Below are 15096 nucleotides of genomic sequence, written 5' to 3'. Positions count from 1 at the left end.
AAAGTGTGAGGGATTAAAAGAATGGGGAACCACACAAAGAGAAAATGAAACAAACTAACAAGAAATGGGGAAAAAACACACCATAAGGAGAAGCAGAAGAAGAAATTAAAACCAGAGAGCAGATTGTCTGGGCTGTCTGATGACAAGCATAAAAGTGGATGAGCCAGTCACTGCAACGCACTAAAATGTCCAGTCCAAAAAGACGAGGCGATATGAAAACATAGGGGAAAGACGGACTCAGAGACAAATGCAAAGCAAGGGCGACAGAGTTAAAATGGAGGGAGGGTGGAGGCCTCAAAGATAGCCAGGTGCCCACCCTTAGATGGTACAATAACCACCCCCCCCCCCCCCACAAATAAAACTTAAAATCTGCTGTTGAGGCATTGTCACCCAATACCGTAGTAGGGTGCTGTGAAGGGTGAAAGCCTGGCACTTTACACACACTATCAATACGAATCAAATCAGTGAAGGGGAAGTTTGTAAGGTGTCTCTTTCGAGAAGTCCACCACCATGTATGTACGGCGCGCCCAGCATATCACAAAGCTCCTTTGGGCCGACACATTTGACTCTTCAGGCAATCAACAATGCTCCGCGGCATATCTGTCAATGTCAGCGACCACCAGACGTCTGTGTTTCTAATGGAGTATGAATTGCTGTTAAGACATTTCATTGAACTTAAGTTTTTATTTCAGAGGCTGGAATTCCACTATATAGGTTCGACTGCAGTTTTCTAGAGAAATATATGCGTTAATATCTGCGAACTTTTAAATTTGTATTATTTCCGTCGTACATGGATCTGCCTTACATCTAATTCCTGTTTCTTTTGCAGTAACAGAGCTAGTTAAGCAATTTTGAAACAACCAACGTGATAATTAGAATCTTCTAGGACAACCTATTCTTTGGACTTTGCATATCATTGTTGTTGTTGTGGTCTTCAGTCCTGAGACTGGTTTGATGCAGCTCACCATGCTACTCTATCCTGTGCAAGCTGCTTCATCTCCCAGTACCTACTGCAACCTACATCCTTCTGAATCTGCTTGGTGTATTCATCACTTTGTCTCCCTCTACAATTTTTACCCTCCATGCTGCCCTCCAATACTAAATTGGTGATCTCTTGATGCCTCAGAACATGTCCTACCAACCGATCCCTTCTTCTAGTCAAGTTGTGCCACAAACTACTCATCTCCCCAATCCTATTCAATACTTCCTCATTAGTTATGTGATCTACCCATCTAATCTTCACCATTCTTCTGTAGCACCACATTTCGAAAGCTTCTATTCTCTTGTCCATGTTTCACTTCCATACATGGCTACACACCATACAAATATTTTCAGAAACGACTTCCTGACAAATCTATACTCGATGTAAACAAATTTCTCTTCTTCAGAAACGCTATCCTCTCTACTTCGACCATCAGTTATTTTGCTCCCCAAATAGCAAAACTCCTTTACTACTTTAAGTGTCTCATTTCCTAATCTAATTCTCTCAGCATCACCCGACTTGTTTCGACTACATTCCATTATCCTCACTTTTGTTGATGTTCATCTCATATCCTCCTTTCAAGACACCATCCATTCCCTTCAACTGCTCTTCAGTCCTTTGCTGTCTGACAAAATTACAATGTCATCGGCAAACCTGAAAGTTTTTATTTCTTCTCCATGAATTTTAGTACCTACTCCGAATGTTTCTTTTGTTTCCTTCACTGCTTGCTCAATATACAGATTGAATAACATCGGGGAGAGGCTACAACCCTGTCTCACTCCCTTCCCAACCAATGTTTCCCTTTCGTGCCCCTCGACTCATAACTGCAATTTGGTTTCTATACAAATTGAAAATAGTCTTACGCTCCCTGTATTTTACCCCTGCCACCTTCAGAATCTGAAAGAGTATTCCAGTCAACATTGTCAAAAGCTTTCTCTAAGCCTATAAATGCTAGAAACTTATGTTTGCCTTTCCTTAATCTAGCTTCTAAGATAAGCCGTAGGGTCAGTATTGCCTCACGTGCAGCAGTGACTTATTAAACTGATAGTTCGGTAATTTTCACATCTGTCAACACCTGCTTTCTTTGGGATTAGAATTATTATATTCTTCTTGAAGTCTGAGGGTATTTCGCCTGTCTCATATACCTTGCTCACCAGATGGTAGAGTTTTATCATGACTGGCTCACCCAAGGCTGTCAGTAGTTCTAATGGAATGTTGTCTACTCTCTGGTCCTTGTTTTGACTTAGGTCTTCCAGTGCTCTGTCAAACTCTTCACGCAGTATCGTATCTCCCATTTCATCTTCATCTACATCCTCTTCCATTTCCATAATATTGTCCTCAAGTACATCGCCCTTGTATAGACCCTCTATATACTCCTTCCACCTTTCTGCTTTCCCTGCTTTGCTTAGAACTGGGTTTCCATCTGAGCTCTTGATATTCATACAAGTGGCTCTCTTTTCTCCAAAGGTCTCTAATTTTCCTGTAGGCAGTATCTATCTTACCCCTTGTGAGATAAGCCTCTACCTCCTTACATTTATCCTCTAGCCATCCCTGCTTAGCCATTTTGCACTTCCTGTCGGTCTCATTTTTTAGACGTTTGTATTCCTTTTTGCCTGCTTCATTTACTGCATTTTTATATTTTCTCCTTTCATCAATTAAATTCAATATTTCTTCTGTTACCCAAGGATTTCTACTAGCCCTCGTATTTTTACCTACTTGATCCTCTGCTGCCTTCACTACTTCATCCCTCAAAGCTACCCATTCTTCTACTGTATTTCTTTCCCCCATTCCTGTCAATTGTTCCCTTATGCTCTCCCTGAAACTCTCTACAACCTCTGGTTCTTTCAGTTTATCCAGGTCCCATCTCCTTAAATTCCCACCTTTTTGCAGTTTCTTCAGTTTTAATCTACAGTTCATAACCAATAGATTGTGGCCCGAGTCCACATCTGCCCCTGGAAATGTCTTACAATTTAAAACCTGGTTCCTAAATCTCTATCTTACCATTATATAATCTGATACCTTCTAGTATCTCCAGGGTTCTTCCATGTATACAACCTTCTTTCATGATTCTTTCATATCATAACATCACTGATTTTTGTTAATCACATACGCCATACATAATGTTTAAGATACAATTGGTAAAACCGTCAACGTTTGTGTTAAGTATCTTTAGAAGTACACGACAAAATGCTTATTACAATGACATGAGTAACACGTTGACGTAATTTAGCATTGTGGTAACTGATGTACGCACGATAAACCAACTGTTTAATTTAACATTTCACACTATGCAACATGTAACCACTTTTGACACGACTCCATTTGACATACCACAGCAGCAGAAATGATGCACAGAAAAATTCACAAAATCTGCTTCAGTAAAATTATGACAGTGTTTTTCACCGAACCAAGAGGCTCGTGCTGAAATGTTAAAAATCCGATACGAAATTTTTTATCGAATAGCTTTCTACATAAATGTTTTATACCATTATTATGTGAAAAAGTTTAAATTTTGTGTGACCGGTCACTGAAATACGTCCACCCTTAACTCTTATCAAAGCAGAGTGCGGATTTCAGCGGACAAAAATTAGGGCCAGACGCACCTCTTGTTGGAGCAGTGGCCGTGATTAAACTGCAATTCAATCTTTAGTAACGGTCATTTGTAAGTGTTGTGTTGACAGTTCGACAGGAAAAATATTAGCTGCTAACGTCTCACCATGTGCTTCAGGAGGGCGACAAAATGAGTGTCCAGGAGGTGCAGAGATCAACCATCTATTGGTTGTATTTATTACACTTCACAAAATGGGCATCGTCGACATTCAAGAAACGTTCAGAACAAACCATTAACTTGCACCATGATCACCTAATGAAAAACTGCGCACTACAGTGATCACGAAGGTTCGCACCATCAAGATCGAAGGCGAACTCTTTGGGAGTTACAAACCGTGCACAACGTTCAACTAGGTATCCACTCAAAGGACGCATATAGAATATTGGTGTAACATGGTAATGAGAACTGATGGAATGTGATGGCATGCAACCGAAAGCCAAACAGTCTATCAGAGCTTATCGTGAAACTAGCTATCCTCTAAGATGCAGCCGCATATAGTGTGACGATATGTTTTATAGACACGGGAAAGAAAAAAAAAAGCTGAATTTGTCCAGTCGTTCCAGGTGGTACGAACTGCAATGTCACTTTTCAAGAGCGATAGTTTGCTGTAAGGGAGTATCAATTTTACCCGCAGACCAGGAATTAAGCAAAAGCGAGTTATTTTGACCAGCTATTGGGCAATAGCAGTGCTCATACCTTAGTTTCAGTTCTCTTGTGTCCATTTTCCCACTCTTGCTTGCTGTAACGTAAGTATTTCCTACTGATCTTGCAAGCCAACTTCTTGCAACACAATAAGTTTCCAGCCAATTTACAATCCAGAGTAACAAGTCGGGAGTATTGTATACGAATGCTTAAGGCACTGATGTTAGTTGATCTTTATAACTTTCTTAGTATCTCTACTTTACAGGGTTCTTTTCATGTGAATTTCCTTTTCAAATCCCGATTGGTCGGAAATGTAAAATTCCTTACTGAAAGAGGCTTTTACCCACATACAAATTTTCGTGCCGATTCCGCGGTTTGTTGTGCATTCGTCAGGTTGGCGTTTTGTTTGGAATTTTGTTATCGCACGTCTTCCAGTTCTGTAGCATTTACGTTACGCAGCCATGCCCCGCTTCCCCTGAAATCACTCATCTATGCCGCGGGCGATTTGATGCACTTCCAACGTAAATTGCTTGGAGCATTCTTGAAACGCGCAAACAGCAGCTTACGAAAATGCGAGTGCGCCCTGTCCTCTTCACATCAGTAGTTTTTCTTATGCACTACACGGTCATATTGCTGCGGACTTGTTCAAAATTGTTTACAATTTTTTTTTTATTATGCTGCGGATGATCTTTGACACACTTGTGTTTAGAACACGCTCCTTGGACAAAGATGGTCCTTTACTACATTTCACTGGAAAGGATATGTGACTACTTGTCCGACAAGGATGATTAACTACGTGGCTCCTCAACTGTTTCGATATCACTGTAACTTGTTAAGGACGCATCGAAATCATTGTGCTCCCCATATGCATTGCCAACACAGTCGAGTGTATACGAAACCACGCATTCCATTGACTCATCTTGCAATAACGCTAGTATTTCGTTTGCCACTTTCCCAGTCTGCGAAATTCCTTGGGTTCCTTCTGACGAAATGTCAACTTCGGCAACTGCTGTTTTACATATAATGCAATGTTTGCTTCGTTTAACATTGAAGCTGACGCTTTACTGACGGGCCTTGTCCTTGGCCCGAGGGTGGAGGGGGGAGTGAGTTAGCTTTTGACAGCCTTTCCTCCTATTCCTTGCTGGAAGGGTTAAGGTGTTTCCTGATGACTGAGGTCCATCCTCGCGCGTTCGTTGGTTAATCCTGGCTGCTAGCATGCAGGAATGCTACCGGTGGGATTTGTGATTTTGGGTCTTCTTCCCTTCGCGCGTGGCGTGTTGTATTGCTGCCTCCAACTCTGCTGACAGCTTCCTCCCGCCGTCGCGAACCTCCTTCCGTAGGAGCACGACTGCATCTTCCAGGATGTAGTCGCAGTCGCACGGCGTGAAGACGGGGTTTGCGTTGATGATGTGCAGGTCCTCCTTTGTGGAGAATTCGAACGTGGTCGCCCGTTGTCCGCCACGTGGTTCAAGCGGCCTATGCGGTAGTGATGGCTTCTGTTCCCCTTCGACATGCGCAAAGAGATATGGCTCCTTGTGCGTGTTGTAGCGCCCACCCCGCAGCATGGTGGCGATCTTCTCAGCACCTGGGGCATGGTGGTGCTGTCTGGGAATGGTGTAACGTCGGTGTGAAGCTTCCCAGCCTCTTCCTCTTGTTTCCCCTGCTGCTTTATCTCCCCGTCGGGAGGTGGGGAAGGAGAGGACGGTGCCACGTCCATGGGCGTCTCCCCAGTTTCCTGATTGCTTCAGATTCCGGGGCGACGTCCGTTTGCGGCGGAACGTCCGTCTGTGTCGCCACATCCACCCCTGCTTGATGATGTTTGGTTTGTGGGGCGCTCAACAGCGTGGTTATCAGCGCCCGTACAATTACCCAATCTTTGCTCAGTCCAATTGTGCCACTTTCCTGGATGATGATGAAATGATGAGGACAACACAAACACCCAGTCATCTCGAGGCAGGTGAAAATCCCTGACCCCGCCGGGAATCGAACCCGGGACCCCGTGCTCGGGAAGCGAGAACGCTACCGCGAGACCACGAGCGGCGGACATCCACCCCTGCTTGACCACCGTAGAGGTGGCGTCGTGGGCGGGTGTCTCCTTCAGTTCCATACTCAATTCTCGCAGCTGTTGAAGCTCCGACGAACAGCGACGAGCTGCTGCTGCGTGGCTGCCCTCTGCCTCCATTGCGGCTTTGAGAGCAGCCACTGTGTCGTCGGTGGCGGCGCTGGGCGGGACTCTAGCAAGCCTCGCCGACTTTTTGTTGGCGCGGGCCTTCTGCCCTGTGGAGTGGGATTGCGGGGCCGCAACCTCTGTTAACGCTGACACTGCTATGCTTCGTAATACCGCCACTACCACTGTAGCACTGTTGTGAGTTAATCTGCGATCACGCAGTTCAACTACACTCCGTAGCCTCATTCTGTGCTCATCACTGGATACCTCCAGTCCCACCTCCTGCTGTCATTAGCAGTCAATATTGCGGCTGCATGGTAGACATCGAATGCCGTAAACATTGGGCTTTTGCGACCTCGCACTCAAGGGGATCCATCTAAGTGTTGCGTCTCAAGATACTGGGTATTTTGTATTGTCAGCGACGGTACGACCACAACAAAATGACGAGACTGGCGAACCGTAACAAGGAATTTTCGTGCCTAATCTGTGGCGTCTTTACGGCAGTGGGACTGACTACGACGTTCGGCGGCGACGCTTCGGTGTTTGTGACATTCAACGTAGTTACTATGACGTGATGTCAACGCACACGAGTCATACGGAAAATCGTGACAAATTCATTCCATTGCTTTACTAGCGGCGGGACTACCGTGACTATTGCGAAATATAAAATTAAGGTTCGAAATCAAAGTTGGTGATCACCGACGAAATGAAATTTATTATGACCAACGGCATGGCCACTTGGCCGGAAGAGGTTGTCGCGCGTCGATGAAAATCTGGCAGCCGTGCGGGATACTTCATGGTTGTGTTGACAATAGGGAGGCAAGAAAGTGTGAGACACGCGCTCGATAATTTTTGGCAAGTAGTGATGCCAAACAAGTACGGTGTTTCCAGAGTTAGGATTTTATTGCTTGGTTCACTACTGGAACGATACGATACGAACTTGTGCACCAAACCAATACTTTGATGTTCTTCAGACTTGGGTATGCACTACAAAAATGTAGCGATACGTCTATAAATATTAGGTTTCGTGACAAATAGCACATGGATTTTCAGTTTCTTTCACCATTACGTGTACGTGGTTTGATTTTCTGTATACGTCGAAAATTCAACCTGAATTAACTAAGGTCAGCGTATCCTGAACAATACTGCTTAAACGTATTTCCCAACCCAGAATGGAACTACTATACTGTCAATGTTTATAAAAAAATCACAATGCAAAGGTGACGTGTCAGATTTCACTTTTCTGTGAGATTAGACAAAAAGTCTTTACTAATACAGCAAATTAGTCCCGGTCTCAAAATTCAATAAAACAAAAAAATCAACGAAGCGGTCAATAAGTGTCATTCATAAACGGCTCTGAGCACTATGGGACTTAACTTCTAAGGTCATCAGTCCCCTAGAACTTAGAACTACTTAAACCTAACTAATCTAAGGACAACACACACATCCATGCCCGAGGCAGGATTCGAACCTGCGACCGTAGCGGTCACTCGGTTCCACACTGTAGCGCCTTTAAGCGCTTGGCCACACCGGTCGGCCATTCATAAACAAGCAAGATACGTTGACGTAAAGATGGAGACATTTCTCCACTATTTTCCTGGTTGAAAACAATTTCCTAATAGTAGCCGAAAGGGATACACCGACTCTTAGATGGCACTGCTGTTGTTACCGAAGCTCCAGTGACTTTGGAAACTATTAGCTTGGGTGATGGAACGTACGAGCTGAATTTGTCAGTCATCGAAACTATTAGCCTGAAGCACAATAGCTGGACTAGAATGTGTACTCACTCTTCCTCCAAACAGGAGTTATTTCTTCACCGTATAGGCTGAAACTAGAATTTAGTTTGATCGAGTCTATAGTCAAACAGGTTTTACGTAAAACTCTTATAGCTAATAATCTAACTGCGCTGCAGCTACGCTTTCTCACCTCGTCGAGGGACATGATTGCTCAGTGTCGCCTGTCTTCCTCTCGGCTCAGTCTTCCGCTGTAGTCCTGAAAGAAATAAGATTGTCGCTGGTTAATTTTAAAAGCTTATACGCTGTGTAAAAAAATTGCGCATACAGCTCTCAAGAATGTTTAGAGAACATGAAAAGGAACACATTCTTACATGACAGTGTCACAGGAGCACCGTTTCCCCGCATGAAGTTTTTGAAGCAAGGGATGCCCAGAGACTGTTCAAAATGCCATGTGAGGTATACTATTACAGGTATTGACGAAAATGTCGACCGTTTACGTTATCGCACGATTAGTATATGTGTGCCAATGATAGGTAGTTGGACACTCCATAACGGGTTGCCCTTTTAGCTAAAGCTGCAGCCATTATTTGGAGTGTGTTAGTCGTAATCACTCAGATGACAGTTGTGAATTAATGTAAGTGGACATTTTCAGCAATATCTCATACAATATTCATCACACGACAGTCCGAACACCATCTCTGAGCATCACTAGCATCAAAACCATGGATCCTTAGCAGAAAAACGGTGCACCTGTGACACTTTTGTTAGATATAAAAATGCTTTTTAGCTCTTCTATACACTCTGCATTCCTGGCTAATTATTACAATTAAATATCGGTCTTAATTTGAGAAAGGAATTTGAGAATGTAAGTTCGGGGCACTGCAATGTGTGATGAAAGGAAGAAAATCGGAAAGTTTGATATATGGTGCTATAGAAGGATGTTAAAAATTAGAATGGTAAGCAATGCGGTACTCCGCAGCCGAAGAAAGAAACATGTGGAAAAAAATGATGGGGAGGGACTGGACAGGATTTGCGTTGAGGGGTGAAGGAGTAACTTCCATGGCACTACCAGGAGCTGTAGTGTGTAAAAAGTGTAAGGGAAGATAGGTAGGAATGAAGATGTTGACACAAAAGGAAATTGTGACGAGTCGCCTCAAACGAGAGGGAAGACTTGAAAAATTTTGTCTACTCAGCTTTTTAACACTCCATATATGCCACAACAAAGGCAAAACCAAACAGATTTATGTCGGGAATTAATGTTTTACAAAAAAAACTTTAAGAACTTAGTCTACTTACGAACAACAGCTTACATTTTTATGACAAATTTGTATTAACACTTCAATACATACAGGAAGCCCGTTTATTAAAAAATAAATCTGTGCCAATGAAAATGATAAGGCCCGTCCACACGCAACGATCAGTCTGCGCACATCACATCTGCGCAGACAGATCGTTGCGTGTGGACAGAAGATTTGCACCAACCTGAGGTGTGTGCAAACCTGGAACTTTGAGTTGGAAGTTTGAGCGAAACTTCTCAAATCTGTGGGTTCAAACCACATCTGCGCAGACAAGTTGGAGCGTGTGGACTGGAGATCGCCGCAAATCTGGCGCGAAACAGCTGTTTGCTCAGTCTAGTGTTTGTATTTGTGCGCACAGGGCATTAAAATGGCTGATACTCGTCAGTGTTCTCGAGAATTTGTAAGTGAATTCATTGAAATATATAGAAACCACACATGTTTGTGGAAGATTAAAAGTAAAGAATCTAGTGACCGAGACAAAAAGGCAGCAGCATACAAAGCTCTACTTGAAAAATTGCGGGCTGTTGACGCCTTGACAAACAGAGAAACAGTAATAAAAAAATTAAAATTCGTTTCGAACTGTTTACCGAAAAAGAGTTATCCAAAGTTCAGAAATCTAGAAGATCTGGTGTAGGAGTAGATCAAGTATACCAGCCAACGTATGGCATTTTGATGTCCTTGGCTTTCTTAGTGATCAAGAAACGCCAAGGCCAAGCAGGAGTACAATTGAACATGAAATTGGAGTGTCAATGTGCGAAGAAATGGAACACGAGGCAATGTAAAACACTATATTTCACATACGTTTATCAAAAGCTTATTCAAAAGAATATATTTGTGTGCAAACATAATAGAAAATTAACTACTGTTATAAAAAGAAACATGAATATACTTGTCCATGTTTTACAAAACAAATTTTATTACGATACAAATCCTTCCTGCCATGGAACAGCTCCAGTAGTACTTAAATAATGTTTATATTTATTTCTAACAGTTGTTGCGCTTTCAAAAATTTGTCCACTTCTTCCACGTTGCAGGGCGTGCATAATTTCTTCGTCACATCTTTCGCCCAGTTCAAGAGAACATTCGTTGATATTTTCGCGATCCAGTGACTAATATGGTGTGTAAAATTGCGGGTTTCTTCTGCGCAAAAAGTTGTGTAAAACACAGCAAGTTAATACCACAGTGTCAATATTCTCCAGCTTCAAGTTTATGGTTGTATGGAAAATACGGAACCTTGATGCCAATATTCCAAATGTATTTTCAACAACTCTGCGTGCCCTAGAGAGGCGGTAATTAAAGATTCTTCCTTTGATAATTTTTCTTGACGATATGGCTTCATTATATCTTTGCAAATTGCGAAGGCATCATCACCAACAAAAACATACTCCATTAGGCCTATTTCCCGTGAATTTGCAATTCGTTGAGGTTGAGGAATTTTTAAATTATTAACAAGAAGTTCGTAAAATTTAGTGTTCTGCAGAACCCCTCCATCGGATACTCTCCCATTTGTTCCCACATCACAGTACACAAATTCATAATTTGCATTAGCTACAGCCATTAAACCGCTTTCGCTTTAGCAGCTACTGTCTACACAATTCTGACCGCTTTCTCTGTTTCCTGCGGTTGGTCTGAATGTTTTCTCAACACAAGTTGCGAACACAGACCACAACAGAAGTTCATTTCTATATTTCAAAATAACAATTAAATTTTTGACGTTTACGGGGAGCGTAGTCGCTTGCCACTAATTTCTTTTCTACACCGACAGATGGCGGGCGAGTAGTAGACTGGGGTTTGTGTTGTGTGAACACACCACATTTGCAGCGATGTTTTGCATGTACAGACATCTGCGCCGATGTCTGCGCAGACATATCGTTGAGTGTTGACCGGGCTTTAAAAGCTGACCCGACTCGCGAGGACTATCTTTGGTTTCAAAAATCTAACTATGGCGAAACCATTTCAAATATCAAAATATACGAAAAGCTGAGGAAACGTCACACGGTAGTGTGTGGCTGTATATTGGCAGTATAGCTAGCTACTCTGAACAGCTTAAGCCTCCACCCGATAAGTTTATTGGAGAGGCAGCTTGAGACTTCAGAAAGCTGTGAAACATTCCACCTTTGTTCACGCTAACACCATTTGTCACAGTCTCTGGTCATATTCGACTGAAAGTACTCATTCATTATTGGATTCCGTGGACATTGATGGTACGGTTCACCAGCTGTTACAAATAGTCCCGAACATTTTCTTCAGAATTAAGATTGAGTGATTTAGTGGAATAGTCAAAGTGAGATCCAACGCATAAATCTTCATCGAGCCAGGAAAGTGTGCGTGCTGCCTTGTGAAGAAAGCTTATCTTGGAAGACAGGAATGTCCATAGCGTATTTATCATGAAGACGTACCAGAAAGAGCAACAATGTGTTCGTGTTCACGATAATCTGAATGAGTGGGGTCAAGTTATGGTACGAAGAACACCAAAGCATCTTAGAACCATCTCTGGGCTGAATTAAATCACTAAGTCAATGCGATTTAAAGGGGGGCCTCATTGGGCCATTCGTACACCCGACGCCGTACAGAATTTGAAGAGATTCCATATATGGATTCCTCAGATCACACTGTGCGCTTCCACTCAGCTACTGCCCAGTTTGTTTTCCTTGGCCCTTGGAGACGTGCAGCTTTATCTGGCGGTATTAGAAATGACCTTTGGCGAGGTGCAAGACTCGCTATGTCCGATGCATGCAGCTCAGCTGACTGAAATGGACTTTCATCCACAGATAGCAGCATTTTCTTTTTTGAAATCGACTGCCATCGACATGGCGCAAAAAGCTTCGGTTCCTGTCAGCGGGGATCATTCTAAAATTATGTTCTTACGTAGTATTACATGGCAGAATGTAGTTCATGATTCCTTGTGCACAACTTGGGCACTTGGCGTTGACACACCAACAAATCGGGCAACTTCAATCACAGGCTTCTTTCTGCCGTGCTGCTGTTACGTCTTCGTGTCGATCCATCTTACAGCGCAGCAAAACGTTGTCTTTGGTCTGCCTCCTCTACAACGTTATAGAAGTGATCGTTTCAGTTTAAGTTGTTCGTCATTTTAACTCTAGTTGAATTGACAGTCTTTACGTTTGTGTGATTTATCGTGCAACCGAAATTTAACAGATTCCTTTTAGTATTCGTATGGAATGTTTAGGGTCAAGCTTCCACTTGTGGCACTATAAAGAGATAGTGTCTACATCATTCTGCAATTGTTTTGATCTATTGACTACTAGTTGGTGAAGGACAGTACCGTCTGCGAACTGTCTACACACTGTCGCCTTGCTGACAAGCAATCACGAATCCAGCCGCGCAATAGACTATACTCCGTAGGCACGCAATCTGATCAGAAGTCGCTTGTAAGGAACGCTGTCAATAGCCTTTTGGGAATATAGAAGTACTTGAGGTCCCCCGTCGTTATGACTAATTACTTCATGACAAAGAGCTAGTTATGCTTCTCAAGGCCGATATTTTTTGAAACCGTGCCGTCAATAGAGTGGTTGTCCTCAAGGTAATTCATAATGTTGAAACTTAGTGTATGTTCCGAAGTGCTACTCCAAATCGACGTCACGGATACCCGTCTGTAGTTCTCCGATTACTATCACTTCCTTTCTTGATTATTGATCTTTAGGTATGGATCTGTGGTGGAGCGAGCGGTTGTATATGACTTATGTACAGAAATTTTATATCACCATACTCAGAAAGGAATCTGGTACACAATCTGATACTAAGTAATTTAAGCTGTTTTACTACAGTGAGGACTTCAAAGTTACTCATACTCGCAGCAATTCTTCATTCGAATTCTGGAATTTTTGACATCGCCTTCTTTGGTGAAGGAATTTCAGGGAAACGTATTAAATAACTCCGCTTCATTGACACTTATCACTAACATTACGAGGGGAGTTTTAAAAGTCCGTGCAAAGTCCGAGATGGCACCACCGGCGCATATCGAGGTCATGTTTACCTAGTAGCATCTTTGGTAAGAACGCACACCAAGTTTCATCCATACTGGTCTATTTGTTTGGCATTCGTGTGAATCAAGGAAGTCGAGTGATTGTCAAAAAATGGACGAAAAATAATTTCGTATTGTGATTAAACACTTTATGAAAGGCAAAACGCCTCAGGAAACTAAAGAGAAGCTTGATAATCATTACGGTGACTCTGCACCTTAGATTATAACAGTTTGTAAGTGGTTTCAAAATTTTCGGAGTGGCCATATAGGCACAAGTGATGCTGAACGTTCTGGACGCCCTGTGGAGGTTACGCCTCCAGAAATCATTGATAAAATCCATGATATGGTGATGGATGACAAGAGTTAAGGTGCGTGAGATTACTAGTGCTGTGGGCACCTCGAATGAACGGGTACATAATATTTTGCATAAACATTTGAACATGAGAAAGCTATCTGCAAGATGAGTTCCACGATTGGTCACGCTTGACCAAAAACGAAATCGTGTGAAGTGTTGCAAGAATGGTTTGCAACTGTTCAGGAAGAATCCGCAGGACTTTAAGCGTCGTTTCGTCACTGTGTATGAAACATGGAAACATTACTATACTCCTGAGACCAAAGAACAATCTAAACAATGATTTACCAAGGGAGAATCTGCACCAAAAAAGGCGAAGGGTTACGGCAACGGTCTTTTGGGATTTGGAACAGATAATCCTCATCGACTATCTGAAAAAGGGTGAAACTATTACAGGTGCATATTATTCATCATTATTGGACAGTTTGAAAACCGAGCTGCAAGAAAACGCCTGCTATTTGACTGCAAGAGTTTTTCCATCACGACAATGCACCAGCACACACCTCAGCAGTCGTGGTCGCAAAATTAATGGAAATAGGATTCCAACTCGTTTCACATCCCCTGTTCTCCAGAATTCGCTCCCTCTGACTACTATTTGTTCCCCAATTTGAAGAAATGGCAGGCGGGACAAAGATTTTATTCAAACGAGGTGGTGATTGCAGCAACTAATATCTATTTTGCAGACTTGGACAATTCCTATTATTCGGAAGGGATCAACAAATTAGAACAGCGTTGAATGAAGTTTATAAGTGTAAAAGGAGACTATGTCGAAAAATAAAGGTTTACCTCTAACACTTTAGCAGTTTTTATTTTTGCACGGACTTTCCAAACGCCTCTCGTACCATGTACCCACCCAGTTACCCGTGTGGTCTAACGCACTGGTTTCCGGGCAATTGCCGGTCCCCGGCATGAATCCGCCCGGTGTATTAGTGTCGAGAACCGGTGTGCCAGCCAATCTGTAGATGGTTTTTAAGGCGGTTTTCCATCTGCCTCGGCGAATGCAGTCTGGTTCCCTTATTCCGCCCCGGCTACACTCTGTCGGCAATTGCTGCGCAGACACCTCCTCCACGTACGAGTACACCATAATTACTCTACCACGCAAACATTGGGGTTACACTTATCTGGTGAGAGACGGGGGGGGGGGGGGGGGGGGGGGTTCGGTGTGGAGCGGCGGTGGGGTGAGTGGAGTGTTTTAGCCTGTTGTGGGGTTGTGTACCACTGAGGGCTATGGCAGGGACGAAGCATCTCTGTCGTTTCTAGGTCCCAGTTCCATACAATAGAACATTACCATGAAAGTAATAACGGTATAGACCGCAAGGCACG

At 43.0% G+C, this 15096-nt stretch overlaps 1 protein-coding gene across 2 annotated transcripts in view; it reads right to left on the bottom strand.

Annotated features, from left to right (window-relative positions):
* LOC126175884 (acyl-CoA-binding protein-like) overlaps positions 1 to 15096 on the bottom strand; it is an 88712-nt gene that overhangs the window by 30496 nt on the left and 43120 nt on the right. For both annotated transcript variants that reach the window (XM_049922928.1, XM_049922929.1), the window contains exon 2: positions 8329 to 8394. In XM_049922928.1, coding sequence (XP_049778885.1) covers positions 8329 to 8343 — 15 coding nt within the window. In that variant the 5' untranslated portion in view covers positions 8344 to 8394. The remainder of the gene's footprint in view (positions 1 to 8328; positions 8395 to 15096) is intronic.

This window comes from Schistocerca cancellata, chromosome 3 (assembly GCF_023864275.1).
Source record: "Schistocerca cancellata isolate TAMUIC-IGC-003103 chromosome 3, iqSchCanc2.1, whole genome shotgun sequence".
Lineage (NCBI taxonomy): Eukaryota > Metazoa > Arthropoda > Insecta > Orthoptera > Acrididae > Schistocerca > Schistocerca cancellata.
The sequence above is the reverse complement of the archived record's forward strand: the minus strand, read 5'-3'. Positions and strand labels throughout refer to the sequence as shown.